At 38.6% G+C, this 20208-nt stretch overlaps 1 protein-coding gene across 3 annotated transcripts in view; it reads left to right on the top strand.

Moving 5' to 3' along the window:
- Positions 1-20208, top strand: part of DTNBP1 (dystrobrevin binding protein 1) — a 125757-nt gene that overhangs the window by 26829 nt on the left and 78720 nt on the right. For all 3 annotated transcript variants that reach the window (XM_025444039.3, XM_049106037.1, XM_025444043.3), the window contains 2 exons: positions 4321-4453; positions 17234-17366. In XM_025444039.3, coding sequence (XP_025299824.1) covers positions 4321-4453; positions 17234-17366 — 266 coding nt within the window. The remainder of the gene's footprint in view (positions 1-4320; positions 4454-17233; positions 17367-20208) is intronic.

Genomic DNA, 20208 nt, shown 5'->3' with positions numbered 1-20208 from the left:
TATTTCTATTTTAGTTTTGGTAGTTTATATATTTCTAGGAATGCATCCATTTCTTCCAGAGTCTCACAAATCTTTAAAAAAATGAAAATTTATTTTAAAGTGTTCTGATGTATTGTTGAGATGTACATAAATATTTAAAATGTATGTCTTTAATATACATAGTGTTAAACCTGTGGTGAATTAATTTTGTCAGACTGTGCTCGTGTGTCTTTGGTGGCCTTTAACCAAACAACCTGCCAGGGCAAATATACTTAAGAACCTTTCGTTCTTTTTGACAAATTATTTTATACTCATCTACTTTAAAGCTAAGTCTTACTACCTAGTCTTAAAATTCAGATGGTATTTTAGAAAATGAACAATTGTGATCAATAGTAACTTTTAAGCTTTTTCTACAATTTTTTTTAATAAGTTCTTTGATTTTTTTTTCTCCTCCCTAGCAACATATAAACAAAGTTAATAATGACTTTAGGGGTTAGACTCTGAAGGCAGGTTTTTTGTTTTGTTTTTAAGATTTTATTTATTCATGAGAGACACAGAGAGAGAGAGGCAGAGACACAGGCAGAGGGAGAAACAGGCTCCATCCCGGGAGCCTGACTGGGATTCGATCCCCGGTTTCCAGGATCATGCCCTGGGCCAAACCCGGCACTAAACCGCTGAGCCACCCGGGCTGCCCAACTGAGAACAGTTTTTAAAAGTTAGGCTTCCAGAGTTAGCAGTCTTTACGTAAAGACTGCTAACTCTGGGAAACGAACTAGGGGTGGTAGAAGGGGAGGAGGGCGGGGGGTGGGAGTGAATGGGTGACGGGCACTGGGTGTTATTCTGTATGTTAGTAAATTGAACACCAATAAAAAAAAAATTAAAAAAAAAAAAAAAAAAAAAAAAAAAAAAGAAATTTCTACCTCAAACTGACTTCCGGCCAGGTGATGCCGAACGTTTGGCTTGAAACTCCTACTGTGAGCCTTTATGGTGGACCAGAAAATTGCTTTTTAATTTATGAATTCATTTGTGCCTGTGATTACAACCACTAAGTAAACCAAAATATATATTTTTCGTTTTTGCAATGTTTTACCAACTTTGTGAAAATTCTTTGAAAACTTTTATTTGAATAAATTCTGTAGGGTAGAAACATCCCTGTGAATGTTCTCTCTCATCCAGGCAAAATTTCAACTCTAAGACTAATAAAAAATGAACAAATTCACTAGACTGAATTTAGAAAAAAAAAAAAAAAAAAAAAAAAAAAAAAAGTTAGGCTTCCAGTACATTATTTGCTTTAATTACTATTATTGTGAAATATTTGCTTGCCTTCGAATTGAACTCTTAAGATTCATGGGTTAATACTTTGAAGTGTAAACTAGTTAAATGAGACATGCTTCACTGTCTTTCTGTTCCACCATTGCTCTCCTCTGGCTGTGGTAGAAAGTTCACTGAACTGTGTGTTGGAAATCCTAGTTTCTGCACTAGTAATTTGACCTTGGGCATGTACTTTATTTTGTCTGTTGTTAGTCATCTCATCTGTAAAATGCCATAACACCACTTACCGTGCTTACCAAATGAAATTGTTTGGACATCGCATGAAGTTATGTACCCTCAAAGCACTGAAGTGTTGAGTTTCATATACAGTAGGGTCCCATTATTAGCTGTCTTATAAGTCATTGGTATCCTCCTTGTGTCTTTATGCCCCTACTTCAGTGTCCACCAGAAGGAATTTTGGTCTGAAGCACTGTGGGTTTGTCTTACTGCTTAAAAATGAAATAATGGTGTTTGACCTGGCTTTATTCAGAATTATTTATTTAGAGGCAGAAAAATTGGCCTTCTTGTGATAGATTGTTTCTTATTAAGTAACGTTTAAATACAGTTTTTTAGAGCGTTTTCTTCTGCTAGCTTTTTATTTCTTCCTTTCATACACCCCTGTAGCACACAGTCCCTAGAACATGATCGAGGGCCTGGGCTCGAGTGTCAAATTCATGGGATCCATCTCAAGTCTGCTGTGACCCTTGGGAAAGCGACATAACTTCATTACACCATAGAGTCTTCATCTGTAGAATAGAAGTGATAAAAGTGCTTAGTTTATAAGGTTGCTCTGTGGCCTAAATGAGATAATATACATAAATTGCTTAGCACAAGGCTTGGCACATAGAAAATGCTCAAAATGTTTTTAGTAGTATTGCCTAATCATTGATAACAATTTCTGAGAATCCATTCAATCTCTCATTCTTTTAAAATGGCATTTTAGTATATTCTTATATTTTTTCTACATATGCTGCTTCTATCCTGTATTGAGAATATAATTTTCAATTTTGTGGAAGTCATGAACTAGATTGTAGTTTTAATATTTATGTTGCACTTTAGTTTTCAGTAAAAAATGGTTAAATCAAAAACTCGATTTTTCAAATTAACCTAATTAATTAGGGTAGTTAAGATTTAACAGACTATAAAAAAACATATACCAGGAAAAATATATTATCCTCAAGTCAGCCCTGTGATATAGGAATTATCTTTTCTAGAGTTTAAAAACAGAAGCTAAGAGAATTTGGGAGACCTGCTGCCAGGATATAAGCACCAAGTGGGCAAGATGTGTTTTGTTTCAGTCACCATTCCATCTCCATAGCATGAACAATGCCTGGCAGACAGGGTGGGGTGGTCAGTAGAAGTTTGTACAGATGAATTTTGTTTCAAGCCTTAGTTTCCTTATTATTCATCACAGCTAGATAAATTAGCATTGCTAAGCATTCTTAAACTACTCCTAGGGATCTTTATAAAACTTGGTTGGCCATAGGCATTTTTAAGCATACAAAATTAATGAGCAGTGCAGCTTGAGTAAAGCTTGGTGTCACCTCTCCAGCTCAGTGGAGACTTGTCCAGGAGAGATGATACGGTCTTCTCTCCAGGGTGGGCTGGGAAGCAGTGGGGACAAGGTAGGGAATCCAGGTGGCTTTTAACCTCTCTATCAGAGCTTAGTTCTTTTGTTTCTGTGTTGGGAATTTCTAGATTGTAAAAATGTAGAAACCAAAGCAGTCTAGTACCACATACAAATCATTTTGCATCTGATTTTTTATATTTTTATTTCTCTAAAGTTGTCACTTTAGTGAGATGCAGTGCAAATTTGTGGTATTCAGGGGCCCCTGCGTACCTCAGTTGGTGACACATCTGACTCTTGATTTCAGCTCAGATCAGGATCTCAGGGTCCTGGGATCAAGCCCCGTGTGGGCTCTCTGCACGCAGCAGGGAGTCTGCTTGTCCCTCTGCCTGCCCCCCATTCTTGCATGTACATGTGCATTCTCTCTCACACTCTTCTCTCTCTCTCATAAATGAAATCTTTTAAAAAAAAGTCTTAAAGAATTTGTCATATTCATGTTCTAACTCCTGAAAAATCTTAATCTTGAGATGTGTAAATTGCCTTTTTCTTAACTGCAAACTCTCATTTACAGCTAACATTCAAATGCAGTTTCTTCTGTTATATAATGAACTTTGCAGTCTTTGTATTTACTGTACCACAGTGGTTATCTTTCACAATTCTTGCTTATCTTTGGTGGTGTTTTCAAAAGCTGACCTCTCCATGCTCCTTCTAAATCTTATTCTAAGGCTTTTCCCTCCCACCGTGTTAAGACCCAAACAGAATTGTCTGGGAGAATCTGGTGTCTGTCTTTTTCTTCACAGTCTGCAGTGAAAGAAGTTAGAATTCTTTAAGGCCAGTCCAGTATGCCATAGCCCTGCTATGAGGAGCCCTTTACATCTGAATTCCTTCTTTGTGAACATAAATGCTTTTCTCCTGTTTTCTGGAATCCATCACTTGCTTCAAGTCCTTCCCATACAAGTACTATTTACCTTCCTTTATGCAGTGTGTTCCTGTTTATAAATTGAATCATTTATATTCTAAATGCAGTCAGTAACTTTTCTGTTAAAAAAAATTCCTTTTGTAAAGCAAGTAATTACCTGGTAATTGTGGTTTGGGTTGTTTTTGTTTTCTTTTTGGTTGTTCATGTTGGGTTTTTGATGCATTTTTTTCTAGATTTGGGTTTTCAAACACATGGTTTACTTAGAAACAGGGTATACTTAGGAGTGATTTCTAAGGTCATCTCTGAACTTTCTCCTTCCTGGGGTTAAGATGCAGAGACAAGCAGTAATTTGAGGTTTTCTGCACTGACTGTTAAGTTGGTGATTTTCTAAGAAAGAAGACAGTTCCAGTTTTCTTTAGGGGGTCCTGTTGTGGATACTCAGTAGAGGAGTTTAAAAGATAACAGTGAGTAAGTCACATTATGCTGACTGTCCTTTCCTCATGCCTGAAGTCTTTTACTTTACCCTTGCTCCTCTGTGTTGCAGCTGGTGGACAGCGAGGTGGTTATGCTTTCAGCACACTGGGAGAAGAAGAGGACAAGCCTAGTCGAGTTACAGGAGCAGCTCCAGCAGCTTCCAGGCTTATTAGCAGATTTAGAATCCATGACAGCAAATCTGAGTAAGTTTTATTTCTATCTGTACATTACTTTTAGGAATGAGAATAATTTTGGACAGGACTGGATAGAAATTGAAAGCCCTTTAAGAATACACTAAATTCTTGGTTAATATGATTTTTTGGGAAAGAGTGACTTATGGTTAATTTCATGTTCTGATTAATAGAGGATTGGACAGGAAATAGTTTTAAAGTGTAGAAATTATTTCTAAAATATACCACTAACTGTTTCAGCTCAGGAAACATAATTTGTTGATTCTTAGAGTGACTCAGGGTTATGCGTATGACATTAGATCTCATTTTAAAAGTATAAATATATAGGGGCACCTGGGTGGCTAAGTCTGTTAAGCATCCGACTCTTGTTTTCAGCCGAGGTCTTGATCTCAGGGTTGTGAGCCTACTTTAAGAAAAAAAAATAGTACAAATAAATAAAAAGGGGTTATAGTGACTTTGTTCTGGTTGTAGAATGTACTCTGGAAGTTAATTGCTTTAAAAATTAGGTTTGCTTAGAGCTTCATATCTTGAAATTGGGGTTTTTTCCCCTCCTTGAACTCTTGAGAGATGAAACAAATCCAGGTAAATGAGTGCCTGTTTGGCTAAATTTATACCTGTGGAAGTTCATATATATATACACACGTGTGTGTGTGTGTGTGTGTGTGTGTGTGTGTGTATATATATTTTAAGATTTCATTTATTTACTCATGAGAGACAGAGACAGACAGAGAGGCAGAGACACAGGCAGAAGGAGAAGCAGGCTCCATGCAGGGAGCCCGACAAGGGACTTGATCCTGGGTCTCCAAGATCATGCCCTGGACTGAAGGCAGCGCTAAACTGCTGAGCCACCTGCGCTGCCCTATTTTTGTTGTTTAATTGGATTGAATTATGCTGATATTCTTTATTTCTTGGGTTTATAGTCAAAAGATTACCTTTTATGTTTGATAGCACCACAAGAGGACAATATTGTGGCTCACTCTTTTCTAAATTTTTTTTTTTTTTTTTTTTTTAATTATGATAGTCACAGAGAGAGAGAGAGGTAGAGACACAGGCAGAGGGAGAAGCAGGCTCCATGCACTGGGAGCCCGATGTGGGATTCGATCCCGGGTCTCCAAGATCGCGCCCTGGGCCAAAGGCAGGCACCAAACCACTGCGCCACCCAGGGATCTCACTCTTTTCTGACTAAACTTAAGATCTTACTTAAGTGTAAGTGGTAAGAAATACATGGGAGATAAACTTGCTGGGCTGGTAACCTGATCCAGTCATATAGGTAAGAAGCTATGGATCCCCTATCATCTATTCTTATTTTTTAATACTACCCTTTTTAAGCAAAACAAAAATGATTTATAAAGCCAGTAATTAGTAAATCATAAAACAGTTTTTTTGTGTGTGGATGAAAGGGACCTGAGAGGTATTTGGAATGCTGTTGGTGATAACAGTAGCTAACATTTAAAGCACGTCTTATATGTCAGAGACTGTCAGGTGCTTTACAAACATTATCTTTAATCCTCAAAAATTATCTTTAATCCTTTAATCCTTTAAAAGTAGCTATTATTATCCCATTTTACAGCTAAGGAAAGTAAGGCTTGGAGAGACTATGACTTGCTCAGGGTCACACAGTTAATAAGATGTGGATCCAGGATCCCAGTCTCAGTGGGGGATGAGACAGGATGACAGCTATATGCTCTTTTTTTAAAAAAAAAAAAAATTATTTTATTATTTATTTGAAAGAGGGAGCATGCCTGAGCAGGAGGGGTAGAGGCAGATTGATACTCTGTGCTGAGCTGGGAGCCCAGTGTAGGGCTCGAACTCATGACCCTGAGATCACCACCCAAGCCAAAACCCAGTGTCAGACATTTAACCAACTGTGCCACCCAGGCTCTCCTCATGTATTCTTTTTTTAAAAAAAATATTTTTAAAATTTATTTTAGAGCATGAGTGGGAGGGGCAGAGGGAGAGGGAGAGGGCCTCTCAAGCAGACTCCACACTGAGTGTGGAGCCTGACACAGGCCTCCATCTTAGGACACTGAGATCATGACCTGAGCCTAAATCAAGAGTCAGACACTTAACTGACTGAGCCCTCCAGGAGCCCCTAATGAACCATATTCTTAAAGCCCTGGCTATTAAAAGCATCTTCTGGTGTTGGTATTTTGTTATTCTGAAGGGTGGGGCATGAAAAAGAGATTCTGGGAGATTCTGGATGTTAAGAGAAATGTGAAATAGCTGTGGTTGCCCTCTGCCTCACTTCCCTTTTGTGGGCATACTAATGATCTTTTCAAGCCTTTGATCACTAACAAGAGAGCCTCTAAGACCTTTGGGATTTTCTTTTAGCCACTTTCTTTTGGCTTACCTTCCTGCATCTGTGAGTCATTTGCTTTAAATTGGTTGTCTTTTTCTTTTCTTTTCTTTTCTTTTCTTTTCTTTTCTTTTCTTTTCTTTCTTTTCTTTCTTTCTTTTCTTTTCTTTTCTTTCTGATTTTATTTATTTATGAGAGAGACAGAGAGAGAGAGGAGACACAGGCAGAGGGAGAAGCAGGCTCTATGCAGGGAGCCTGACGTGGGACTCGATCCTGGGTCTCCAGGATCAGGCCCTGGGCTGAAGGTGGTGCTAAACGGCTGAGCCACCCAGGCTGCCCGGTTATGTGTTTCTTTGCAGATAGGAAAACCTCCCTTTTTTCCCTAGCTGGGAGTAAACTTTGTTGATGGGTGTTCTTTGATATCACTTTACCGATCAAATGCATTTTGCTACAATTCTAATTATTCTCATGGTTAATTCTGCTTGGGAAATGCAGTTTATATAAGTCTTTCTTAAAATAGAATATACAAAAAAAAAAAAAAAAAAAAGGAACATACAGGCATACCTCAGATACTGTGGATTTGGTTCTAGACCACTGTAATAAAACAGGTATTGCAGTAAAGTGAGTCAAATGAATTTTTTGGTTTCCCAGTGCATATAAAAACTATGTTTACATTATACTGTAATCTATTAAGTGTGTAGTAGCATATGTCTAAAAAATAATGTATATCTTAATTAAAAATTACTTCATTGTTGGGGCACCCGAGTGGCACAGTCAGTTGGGTATTTGACTCTTGGTTTCAGCTCAGGTCAGGATCTCAGGGTCGTGGGATTGAGTCCCGAGTCAGGCTCCACTCTCGGTATGGAGTCTACATGAGATTTTCTCTCCCATTCCCTCTGCCCTTCCTTCTAGTACTCTCACACTCATTATCTCTCTAAAATAAATGAATCAATCTTTAAAAAAAAAAAAAAAAAGACTTCATTGCTAAACAGTGCTGTCATCTGAGCTTCCAGGGAGTTGCAGTCTTTCTGCTGGTGGAGGGTCTTGCCTCCGTGTTGCTGGCTGCTGACGGGTCAGAGTGGTGATTGCTGAAGGTGGGGTGGCTGTGGCAAGCCCTTAAAATAAGAATGAGGTTTGCCTAATCAACTGACTGACTTTTATGGATGATTACTCTGTAGCTTGTGATGCTGTTTGATAACATTTTATCCATAGTAGTACTTCTTTCAGAATTGGAGTCAATCCTCTCAAACCCTGCTGCTGTTTGGTCAACTAAGTTTATATAATATTCTAAATCCTTCATTGTCATTCCAACAGTCTTCATGGGTCATCACCAGGAGAAGCTCCCATCTCAGGAAACCACTTTCTTTGCTCATCCATAACAAGCATCTCCTCCTGAGGTTTGATCATGAGATGGCAGCCATTCTGTCCCATCTTCAGGCTCTACTTCTAACTCTGATTTTCCAGCTGTTTGCACCACATCTGCAGTGACTTCCTCCACTAACATCTTCAATCCCTCAAAGTCATCCATGAGGGTGGGAATCAACTTCTCCCAAACTCCTGTTCACATTACTATTTTGACCTGTTCCCGTGAATCAGAAATGTTCTTAATGGAATCTAGAATGGTGAGTTCTTTCTGCAAGATTTGTAATCTGCTTTTCCCAGATGCACCAGAGGAATCAGTGTCTGTGGTAGCTATAGCCTTACGAAATGAATTTCATAAATAATAAGACTTGAAAGTTAAAATGACTGCTTGATCCATGGGCTACAAAATGGATGTTGTGTTAGCAGGCATGCAAACAGCATTCATCTCGGTGTTCTTGGGTGACCAGGTGCATTGTCAATGAGCAATAGGTCTCAACACTGGGCTTACAATATTCAGTCAACCATGTTGTAACAGTCGTGTTGTCATCCACGCTTTTTTTTTTTTTTTTTTTTTTGCATTTATAGAGCACAGGCAAGGTAGATCTAGCATCATTCTTAAGGGCTCTAGGATTTTCAGAATGGTAAATGAGCATTGGCTTCAACTTCAAGTCAGCAGCTGCATTAGCCCCTAACAAGAGCATCAGCCTGTCCTTTGAAGGCAGGCATTGACTTCTCTCCAGCTCTCAAAGTCCTGGATGGCATATTCTTCCAAAAGAAGGCTGATTCATATGCATTGAAAATCTGTTGTTTACTGCATCCACCTTTGTTAATCTTTTAGCTAGATCTTCTGGAGAATTTGCTCCTTCACCTTGCACTTTGTGCTGCAGAGATGGTTACTTTCCTTCAACCTCATGAACCAACCTTTGCCAGCTTCAGACTTTTTCTTCTGTGGCTTCCTCACCTCTCAGCCTTCACAGAACTGAAGAGAGTCATGGTCTGGCTCTGGTTTAGGCTTTGGCTTGAAGAATGCTGTGGCCGGTTTGATTTTCTGTCCAGAACACTCAAACTTGCTCCATGTCGGCAATAAGCCTGTTCTGTTTTATTGTCATTCATGGGTTCATTAGAGTAGCACTTTTCATTTCCTTCAAGAACTTTCTCTTTGCATTCACAACTTGGCTAACTACTTGGTGCAAGAGGCCTAGCTTTCAACCTGTCTCAGCTTTCAACATGTCTTCTCACCGAGCTTAATCATTTCTGGCTTTTGATTTAAAGTGAGAGATGTGTGACTCTTGCTTTCACTTAAACAGTTGGAGGCCATTGTATATTATTAACTGGCCTCATTTCAATATTGTGTTTCTGGAGCTAGGGAGGCTTCAGGAGAGGGAGAGAGATGGGGGAACGGCCAGTTGGTATTGCAGTCAGAACACATACAGTATTCATCAGTTAAGTTCACTTTTACTGGTGTGGTTCATGACATCCCAGAATGGTGACAATAGTAACATCAAAGATTACTGATCACTGTAGTAATAATAATAATAGTATTATAGTAATAGTAAGGTAGTATAGTAATAATATTGCTATAGTGATAATAAAGTTTGAAATATTGCAAGAATTGCCAAAATGTTGGGGCTCCTGGTGGCTCAGTTGGTTAAGCTTCTGCCTTTGGCTCAGGTCATGATCTCAGGGCCCTGGGATCGAGCCTTGCATCGGGCTCCCTACTCTGTGGGGAGTCTGCTTCTCCCTCTTCCTCTGCCTCTCCCTGCCCCTGGTCTTGCTCCCTCTCCCCCCAGTTAAATAAATATAGATGGATAGATAGATAAATATCTTTTTTAAAAAAAGGAATTACCAAAATGTGACACAGAGACCTGCACTGAGCCAAATTCTGTTAGGAAAAATGTCACCAATAAACTTGCTCCGTGCAGACTGGCCACAAACTTTGAATCTGTAAAAAACCATATCTGGAAAGCACAGTAAAACAAGGTATGCTTGTATTGAGCTCTTTTTGAAGAGTTAATTCTGTTTGCTTAGAAGATACCTCTAAAGTCTAGGTGGTTTGCTTTTATATATATTGCCAGTCTGAATGGCCATTAGCATTTGAAATATATGCTGCCTTTGATTTTAACTATATTGCTGTTATTTGTCTGATATTTATATTTAGTAATGAATAACTGTAGAACAGATAGCTAGTCAGAACTGGAAATCCAAAGGCCTAGTATTTGTTGGCTTAGAGTAAGCCCCATAGAGAGGTGTTTTAAAATTGAGACTTGTAGATAAGCAACTTAAACACCTTGGAATGGATACTGATATTCTTTACAATAAGAAAATATTTTAAAGCCAATTTTGGTGGGGTAGGTTATAGGTTATATAAACATATATCTATATCATTAAAGTATTTTATGAATTCATTTTAAGGAGTTTATGTATCATTCCAAATGTTGGAACCAGTGTTTTTAAATGTTTGCTCATATACTACTGGATTCTTTTATTATTTAGTAGCCTCAAAATATCTCTTATGCCTGAATACTTTGATGTAACACACAAGATTTAAATAGTCAAGAAATAATTAGAAAAATCTTAAAAACTAGGAAGGTAGTACCTGACTTGTATATATAGTCACAGGATTCCCTTAACTTCCTTGAACTTTGCCTGCTTTCCCTGTCAAATCTAATACCATATCCAATCAGTTCTTCCATCGTTTGGGCTATGAGTTACTTTTAGTCTTGCTCTGCCCTCTGGAGTGTCTGCCCTTATTAAAGAGTAAAGGACTTACACGATGTGAGCGATTTGAACCTTTGATGATGCTTTTAGCTGCCTTATCCTGTGGCTTAATAAATATGACTCCTAATTACACGATCCCTCAGGAATTGTGAAGCAAGACTGGATAATCCCTACATTTTTTTTTTTCAAATGGAGCAATCCATTCATCTTATATACGCCTGTGTAATAGATAATTACTGATAGTTTAAAAAAGAAATGATGGAGATACGCTGGGAACTGGAGAAGTCTCACATCTGGGTTTGGATCCCAGTTCCACAACTTCCTGTGAGACCCCATACAGGCTTCTTGACTGCTCCAAGCTTGTTTCTTTATAGAAAGAGGATGAGAGTTCCTGCCTCAGAGGGTAGTTGGAGGGTTGAGATGACAAATTTAGGGATAGCACTCAGCTCAATAAGATATCTGCCATGTGCCATAGCCCTACAGGCACTATAGACTCTGGCACTGAACAAGACCTGATACCTGCCATCAGGATGCTGGTATTTTAGTGGAAGTCTCTCTAACCTTTGCAGATTTATTAAACCACTGTTCTTTGACAGAAGGGTTTGGATGGATGTTACACTGTTCTTTGACAGAAGGGTTTGGATGGATGTTACACAATTTAGCTTGTCCTGTAAAAATCGGTAGAATGCAAAGCTACAACAGTAGATGAACAATGTAGTATTCTGAACTTTCATAGATTGTGTATAAGGAGAAAAAAATGGAATGTTGTCAACTGGATTCTGTACACGTCCTTCTGAAATAACCATGCATTTTATCATAAAACTGGTAAAATGTTCATTGAATTCTCTTGAACTTCCACTAGAGGGTAGCCTAACCCTATTCCTTTACTGGAGTTTAAACCGTCAAGGGCTCCTCAGTTTTTGCTCTTGCTTAGTTTATTTTAAGTGACCTACTTTGAAAAGACTGTTCTCTTCACCCAGAACAGAAGAATCTGAATTCTTAGATAACAAAGTGCTGTTTAAGAGAGTGACAGCCATCTACTGAGTTTGTATCTTTCTTTTGATCTGACCTAACCTGATACATCGTTGTTTTGCTTTCTTTAAGGAATTTGAGAGAGCCCCTAGCTGACTGCCACAGCTACAAGTGTTTCATGAACTAGATTGTTTTATTGTTTAGGTTGCTTTCTGAGATTAAACCTTTCAGGAAGCACATTAACTCTCTTTAGACACCTTTTCATGTGCCACACAGATCTCGTGTGTTCTATACTGGCATTTGCAAGTTAATGTACTTCTTAGAGTTCCTTATTACCACACCATCATTGCTATATTATCTTATTACACAGAAGGATAATGTAACCATTTGAAGAATCTTTCAAGTCTTGTAGTACCTGGCCTCTGTGACCTCTAGATCTGCAACGAAAGATTTCTTTCTTCCTTGAGGCTAATTGTTGTGTTAGAAAAGCACTCATTATGAAATAATTTTAGTGTGTTACTCCATTCTTCAAATGTGAGTGGTTACACCACAGACAATATGTATTTGAACCAAATGGCACAAAGAAAAATTCCAAACAGGATCAGTCTTCCTCTGGGATGGTCTTCTCACAAAGATTTGTGGATCTCTTCCTGCACAGCTGTCAGGCATTCCCACATGGCTTTTCACAATAAAATTCCACCTATCCTTCTCACTGATCACTAAATAAGACATGTGCTGTTGTTACAGCAAGCAAAATAGTCAAGTTTGAGCTTCTTGTGAAGGTACGTTTGTGTCCACAGAGGCCTGCTGGGATTTTACATATGAGTGTTCTAAGTTTGGTTACCAACTTACTCGTTTTGCGATTCATTTTGTAATGGGAAATGAGCAGGTTGTGACAGGGGCATTCAATTTCTGCCATTTAAATGCAATATAAAATATTCAGAGTATACGTCATATATATATATATATGCACATATATATATACTTGTAATTATTTAAAGAGGTTTTTTTAAGTTTTTAAATAAAAAAGGGAAGAATATTTTTGTCAGTATAGGTCTTCTATATTTGATTACTGATTTCAAGCCAGTTAAGAGTTAAAATGGAAAATTTACGTTGCTTCTAGTGCTGTAAAGGGGGCCCCACTGAAAAGGAGGCCTGGTCTGACATACTATCATGTCGCCTAATGTTTTCTAAGTTCTCTGCCCTTGTTTAATTTATCCTTTCACAAATTTTAACATAACCTCCTAGTATTTAAGTTAGATGAACATGAATCCTGCATTCACTTTTTTGGTTATTATTTGATGTTTTAGTGGGATGGAACCATTCTTAGTTGAATTCAGTAGATTAGGTATTAGGGGATACAAAGATGCAAACATATAGTTATCTTAAGACCCTTACTGATTGCTAAGAGAAAGGAGAGTACACAAGATAGTTGTATATCAGTCAGAGTATAAGGTCTGTGTGAGGTTCAAAGGCGTGTGGATGCAGAGATGAGGAGGGAAGGCAGGCAAGCAGAGGCATTCCAGTGAGATTAAAAAAGTAGGTTGTGGCCCTGGGGTGAAGGGGTGAGATTTGTGAATAGTAAATTAAGGTGTTAAACTGGATTTTTTTTTTAAATATTTGATTTAGTTGAAAGAGAGCGCAAGTCGGGTGAAGGGGTGGAGGGCAAGAGAATCAAGCAGACTCCCCGCTGGGAGCCCGATGCAGGACTCAATCTCAGGACCCTGAGATCATCACGTGAGTTGAAGGCAGATAGACGTTTAACCGACTGGGCCGCCCAGGCACTACCTAAACTGGTTTCTTAAAGTACTCAGGAGCCTTCAACTTTCTTTTTTCTTAAAGATTTTATTTGTTCATGAGAGACACAGAGAGAGGCAGAGACATAGGCAGAGGGAGAAGCAGGTTCCATGCAGGGAGCCTGATGTGGAACTCAATCCCAGAACTCCAGGATCATGCGCCGAGTCAAAGGCAGACACTCAACCACTGAGCCACCCAGGTGTCCCAGCCTTCAACTTTCTAAAGGAAGAGAACATAAATACAAATTTAGTGGTAGCAATAAAATGGACACTGTGTCTTCCAAGCATTTTAGATCTGGATTTGCCACTCAGAAACACAACATGGTGCTGTCAGTCAATTTAGAAGGATGTACAGTTTGTTTCTTAATAATAGTTCCAGGTTGGTACTAAACCAGTCACATGTTTCACCTTGGTTGCCATTTTATTAACACAAGAGTGAACTAGGGTGGCAAGTTTACTATGTATCTAGAAGAGAATTTCTCCCCATAAGACATTAATTGGCCTGCCTAGGTATCAAGTCATTTCATTCAAGTTCCTGGCCTCATTAGCTTTCTAGTCAACCAACAGAGCTAGTCTCTACATAGAGATTGCCCTCCAAATAAAAGTTAAAAAGGTAAAGGTAAATATAGATATATTTTTATATGTATTCAAATATAGAACAATTGTTGATTCCATTACTTATTTTCTTTATAGCAAAATCATTTGAAATTTAATCCCCCTTACCTCTAAGGGATCTTTTTTTTTTTTATTTTTAAGATTTTATTTATTCATTAGAGAGAGAGGCACAGGGACACAGGCAGAGGGAGAAGCAGGCTCCATGCTGGGAGCCCAATGCAGGACTTGATCCTGGGTCTCCAGGATCAGGCCCTGGGCTGAAGGTGGCGCTAAACTGCTGAGCCACCCCGGCTGCCCTCCTAAAAGGGATCTTAAGTCTAAGAACATAGTTTTGAGTATAATGTATAGGTATATAAGTCTGCTAGAAAAAATGAAAATTTTATTGATATTTTGGTCTGTTAGATCCATAGGTATTTACAACATGATCATTTCTGGTCTGCAAAATTATTAGTTTTAAATGACTTTTATATAGGCCACCAGGGTGGCTCAGTCGGTTGAGAGTCCAAGTCTTGGTTTTGGCCCAGATCACGATCTCAGAGTTGTGAGATTGAACTCTACACTAGACTCTGTGCTCAGTGGGGAGTCTACTTTCGATTCTCTCCCTCTACTTCTCCATCTGCCTGTCCCCATCCTCACTTGTGTGCGTGCATGGGTGTACTCTCTCTCTCAAATAAATAAAATCTTTAAATAAGTAAATGACTTTTATGGAACTTAACTAATTTTTATACAGTTTTTTCCTCTGCGTTTTTAATAGTCAATTATAAATTACTGTCAAGTGTTAAGTTAGGCGTATTTAGTATTTATACTTACATGTAAATATATATACTTTGCCCTAGTGACCCTTTTGACAGCTTCACGAGATGTGAAGTTAGCCTTTTTTTTCACTGGTGAGATGTCTCACCTCATTGTAAGGGGCAGAGCTGGGTTTCCAAGCTTGTTCTTCAAAGCCCTCCTCCTAACCAGTCCCTGGTATGCTAAGGATAACAATGTAACACGCATGATACTGCAGGATCCAAGTAGCTTAGACTTAAATGGATTCCATATTAAATTTAATTATTCTAGTTCTTATCACTAATCAAAGTGAAATAGCCTTTTAAATAATCCTATTAACTATGATCGCCTTTTAAGACCCTGTCAAGCTAGTTATAACAGAATGAGCTGAATATTGCTTCTTTAGGGCCAGTAGTAATAGTAGCTCCAAGACCGAGGCTCCTACTCGTTTTTCCATTTAATATAATAACAAAACAAATAACGTAAACAGCAATGAATATAGTAACATCACATTGCCTGTTTCCCCAACATAAACTCTTGGTGTACCATTCATGTCATTATTAAAAATCTTGGATTTCATTCTTCATGGACTGAAATTTGGATTTTGCTTCATGTTAGGCTTTCTGTAATCATATATATTAACAATCTTTTGTGGCCTTGAAGATAGGGTCAACTCTTATAAACTGCATTGTCATCAACCCTTTACAGCCCTCTTGCTGGTTTACAGTGGCCTATCAGTATATGTGAGTACCTGGAATGTCTTTGAAGAGGAGCGCCAAACTGTCATCACATTTTTACTTCTCAGTAAAATTTTACTTCCCCCCCCCCCCAAATCCATGTCTAGTCCTAAGCCCTACCAAATAGAAGAGGGAGCTTTTATAGATAGCTTAGATTTTTAGTCAGATCTTTGGATCGAAGATTACCAACAGGCCAAAATTCGGATTTTAATAAACCTAAAACTACAAGTTGAAATTTGAGGAATTTACTTCTCATCCAGATGCTACATAAGCTAATTTGGAGTCATGTGGAAATCTAGTGGGCACATGAAGGAATTAGACATGCTGTAATTGTATTTAGCTATTTATGTGAAACCAGGACTGGAAAGCTGCAAAGCTAGCATGCTCCTGCTCTGCTGCCCCTTCCTTTCCCCACTGGGCAGCTGAGACTTCTAGATTTCGGGGTCAGTCTCTTACTGGACCTTTCCTTCATTTCCGTCGTCTTTGTTAGCTACCACTCGTGAGTTTCCTGAGCACTGCATTCCTCACTTTGCCGGGCTGTGTTGTTATTGAAATACATTTCTCCTCTACCTTAGGCTCTTTGAACTCAAGGACTGTCTTTTTCATCTTTGTATCCCAGTGTCTGGTACAGGTGGGATTTGGTAAATGGCCACAATGCTGTTTGAGTCCTTTAAAATCTTTGATCTCTAAAACTTCTCAGTTGTTGGAGGAAACAACCAATCCTCACTTCTACAACTATGAAGTCTTGGTTCACTTAGCACCCTACCAATTCAGAATTACCGTAGTGTCAGAAGAACTGTTTTACTGATTCCCAACTGCCCTTCAGTACCTAGGTGACCCTGGACAAAGCACTGAATTAATTTCTGCAGGCTTTGGTCTTGAATCTTTCAAATGGAAGATTTGACTGCATGATCTCCATGTTGCAGTAAAGCTGCCAAGCTCTGTGGTCTAGAGGCAAGTGCAGACCGCAGTGGCATGGTGGGTAGTGCTGAGTCTCTTCCCCACCACCTCCAGTGACCTGTGCTTTCTGAGTATCGGTAGAGCTCTGCAGTGACTTCTGAAGACTGATGGAATCATTTGCCAAGGCAAAGCTTAGGCTCTGCTCAAGTACCTTGGAATCTCAAATTTTAAATTATATTTGGTATAGTTTGTATTAATTCTAATTTGCTGTATTCTCATTTGAAAATTGATTATTCACGTGGTATATGGGATCATTAGGATATCCCATTAATCATGATACTCTGTTTCTTCATCATCCTGGTTAATAGAGTATTGAAAGTATTTTGGAAAATTACATCTTATAAATGTTTGAAATATAAAAATAAACTCAAGATCATTTGAAGTACATTTTAAAGTTGGTCAGTGTATTTTATTTTGCCTCACGAAAGCTTAATAAAGAGTATTAAATGCAAAATAGTTTCAACAGTTTAAACTTTTAACTTTCAGACGCTTTCTTTTCTCCATGGTCTAGAATTCTGATTTCCTGTTTGTTTGTTTGTATTTTTTGGACCTTATGTACGTTCAGCTAATTTAGAGGCTAGCTTTGAGGAAGTGGAAAACCACCTGCTGAATTTGGAGGACTTATGTGGACAGTGTGAATTAGAAAGATACAAACATATGCAGTCCCAACAATTGGAAACTTACAAGAAAAATAAGAGGTAAGTTTGAAAAACTGGTCAACAGTATTCATTTTCCATGTCATTCTTTATAAGTTTGGGCCGATAAAAGACAAAAGGTTGCAACATATAAAGCTCATTCATAAGCTTTCCAGAACATGACCATTATATACATATATATTTTGGTGCCACTGTCTGTTGCCGTTTCATGGAGATGAGTTCTGTAAAGCTGAGTCTAGGATAAAAGGTGGAAGGGAACAAAGCAACAGGCCAAGCTTTCCCAGAAAGCAGGAGCCCTGACCTAATTTTCTCCAGGTGGCATATCCTGAGCTGCTTTTTTGCCTCCTTTATCACTAGAGCAGGAAGAAAAGGAACCTGAGCCCAGGCTGGGGAAAGAGACTCATGGGGTTCGAATCTCAATTTTGTCACATACTGGCTATGAGGCTTTAAGCAAGTTACTTGATCTCTCTTAGCCTCAATGTGTCTCGCTGATATGATAGTGAGGATAATAATATACTACCCATTTCATAGAGCTCTTGTGAGGATTAAATGAGATAAGAGTTATCAAGTGCAATAAGTGCTCTCCAAGTATCAGTCATAATAATGACTATTGTCATGGGGTGGATATGAACTGGACGCAGAAGAGAAGCCCAAGGGTGCCGGCTTGTGAAACTGACTGCAACATCCCAACTCATGCAATGCCACCTCAGCAGGCTTGGAAGGTCCATGGGGGTGGGGGGGGCCCATGGTAGCTGATGAGAGTGCCTGAGACAGTCTATTATCTGCTCCATGGAGAGCAGGGAGTGGAGCTGTGAAGGGGGGTTGTGATAGGTGTAAGAAAATGGAAGTCATGGGATTGGAGTCGAGCGTAATGCCTAAGAGCAGATTTGGAGGGAGAGGAAGAAAGATTGGTTGGGCTGAGTACCCTATTGATTTTAAGATTATTGCTAAATTGAGTCGCTCTGGATCTCGGGTGTGGCAGTATAGGAGTGGGTTGTTGACATGGACAGGAAGTGCTGATCCCTGGCTACAGAAGGTAAAAAAAGGTAAGTATTGTACATTATCACATTGATGTCATAGTTTTCTAGAATAATGCCAAGGGATGGGGTGGAGATGAAACTGAGTATTCGGAAATTTTCAGTCAGATCTATGTGTTCCAAGGGCTGGGTCTTAAATGTTAATGAGCCATAAGAATCACATGGGTAGTGTTTAAAATGCAGACTCCTGAGCTCCATCATTGGACAGCCCCAAATCCCAAGTTAATTCCGATGGTTTTGCCATAGACAAGCATTCCAGGCAAGTCTGACATGGGCAGTTCAGGGAGAGACATTTTAAGAGAAGGCTAGTTAGGGGTGGGGGTGGGTTGTGTGCAGGCTCTACATGGAAGAGCTTCAAAAGGAGCCCCAAGGGAGCTGTGGATAAAATTGTTCGCAGAAGTTTGTAAATATATGAATTTTTCTGGAGGTGCTTTATGTAAATTACATTTGCCTACAGAGATTACAGGAGGGTGTGTGGCAGCATTAAGAATGGAGTTCTTTGTTTCCCAGGGTCAGGAGTTTCTCATGGTTTGTCTTCTTTCTAACTCCTGACCCTGGGAAACAAAGGGTTGTAGAAGGGGGGAGGTGGGTGGGGGATAGAGTGGGTTAACTGGCATTAAGAAGGGCATGTGATGTGATGAGCACCGGGTATTATACTATATGTTGGCAAATTGAATTAAAAAAAAAAAAAAAAAAAAGAATGGAGTCCTTGTCAAAGAAAGGACTTTTGAATGAGTGGATGAGCACTGGGACCCAGGGACTTTCAGACTGAATCAAGGAGTATGGGCGATGAAGAACTTTGCCTGGAACAAGAAGCAGAGTTAGAGATGGTTCAGCAGGTCTGCAATTTTAAATGAAAAAAATAGCTAGGTGTTATACTGTATGTTGGCAAACTGAATTTAAATTAAAAAATATTTTGAAAAGGTAGGGAAATACTGTTGTGGAGGTGTTAATCATGTAAATAAGTTTGTTTATAATACAGCAAATTACAGGGAGCATAGTAGGAGGGCTTAGAATTTTGAAAGGAAATTTTTGAAGGAAATTAGGCAGCAAAAGTACAGGTCATGTGAACCCTAGAAGTTACACGGTTTCCTCATCTGTGAAATGGGGATAATAATAGGACCTTATAGGGTTATTTTAAGGATTCATTGGTAAATGCTTAGAATAATGCTCAGCACACAGTGAATGCTTTGTCAAGTGGCCAGCACTGGCTGACTTGTATGATTACTTATATAACTGAATTGATAGGTATGCTATATTTGACCAGTTATGTTTTTTAGCTAAATACAAGAATTTATATGAATGTTGTGGTTTTTCTATCCATATACCTTAATATTGATTATTTGAAACATGGTATCCGATACTGTAGTATGTAAAATTAAATTTCGGGTTTTCAAAATCTAAGATGATCAGAGAGAAAAAATAAAGATTTGGAACTATGAGGTTTTATATCCTTCTTCATTTTCACCCAGTGACCTAAATATATTTTAATTAATGCATTATAATTTATATGTCATAAAATGAAAATTAATTTTAGTGTTTGGAGAGCAGCATTGCCTACAATTTAAGTTAAAGCCAAAATATACTGACAGGTCTTAACATGTTCCACGTAATTGAATTGACAGAGTATTTGTCTTCTGAGAGGTAGAATTTTGTCATAGGAAAGACTGTATCCTTGGGTTCAGAAGACCCATGTCCTGGCTCTGTTGGTTACTAACTTGGGTGCAAGCCATTCATTTTCCTTTGTGTGTTATCCTGTTGTAAAGCTTTCCTTAGTCTAGAACCTTCTTGACTAGCATTTGAAAGATTTCTCAACAAAAATTACTTTTTAAAAATAAACTGAGATG

This window comes from Canis lupus, chromosome 35 (assembly GCF_003254725.2).
Source record: "Canis lupus dingo isolate Sandy chromosome 35, ASM325472v2, whole genome shotgun sequence".
NCBI lineage: Eukaryota > Metazoa > Chordata > Mammalia > Carnivora > Canidae > Canis > Canis lupus.
The sequence above is the reverse complement of the archived record's forward strand: the minus strand, read 5'-3'. Positions and strand labels throughout refer to the sequence as shown.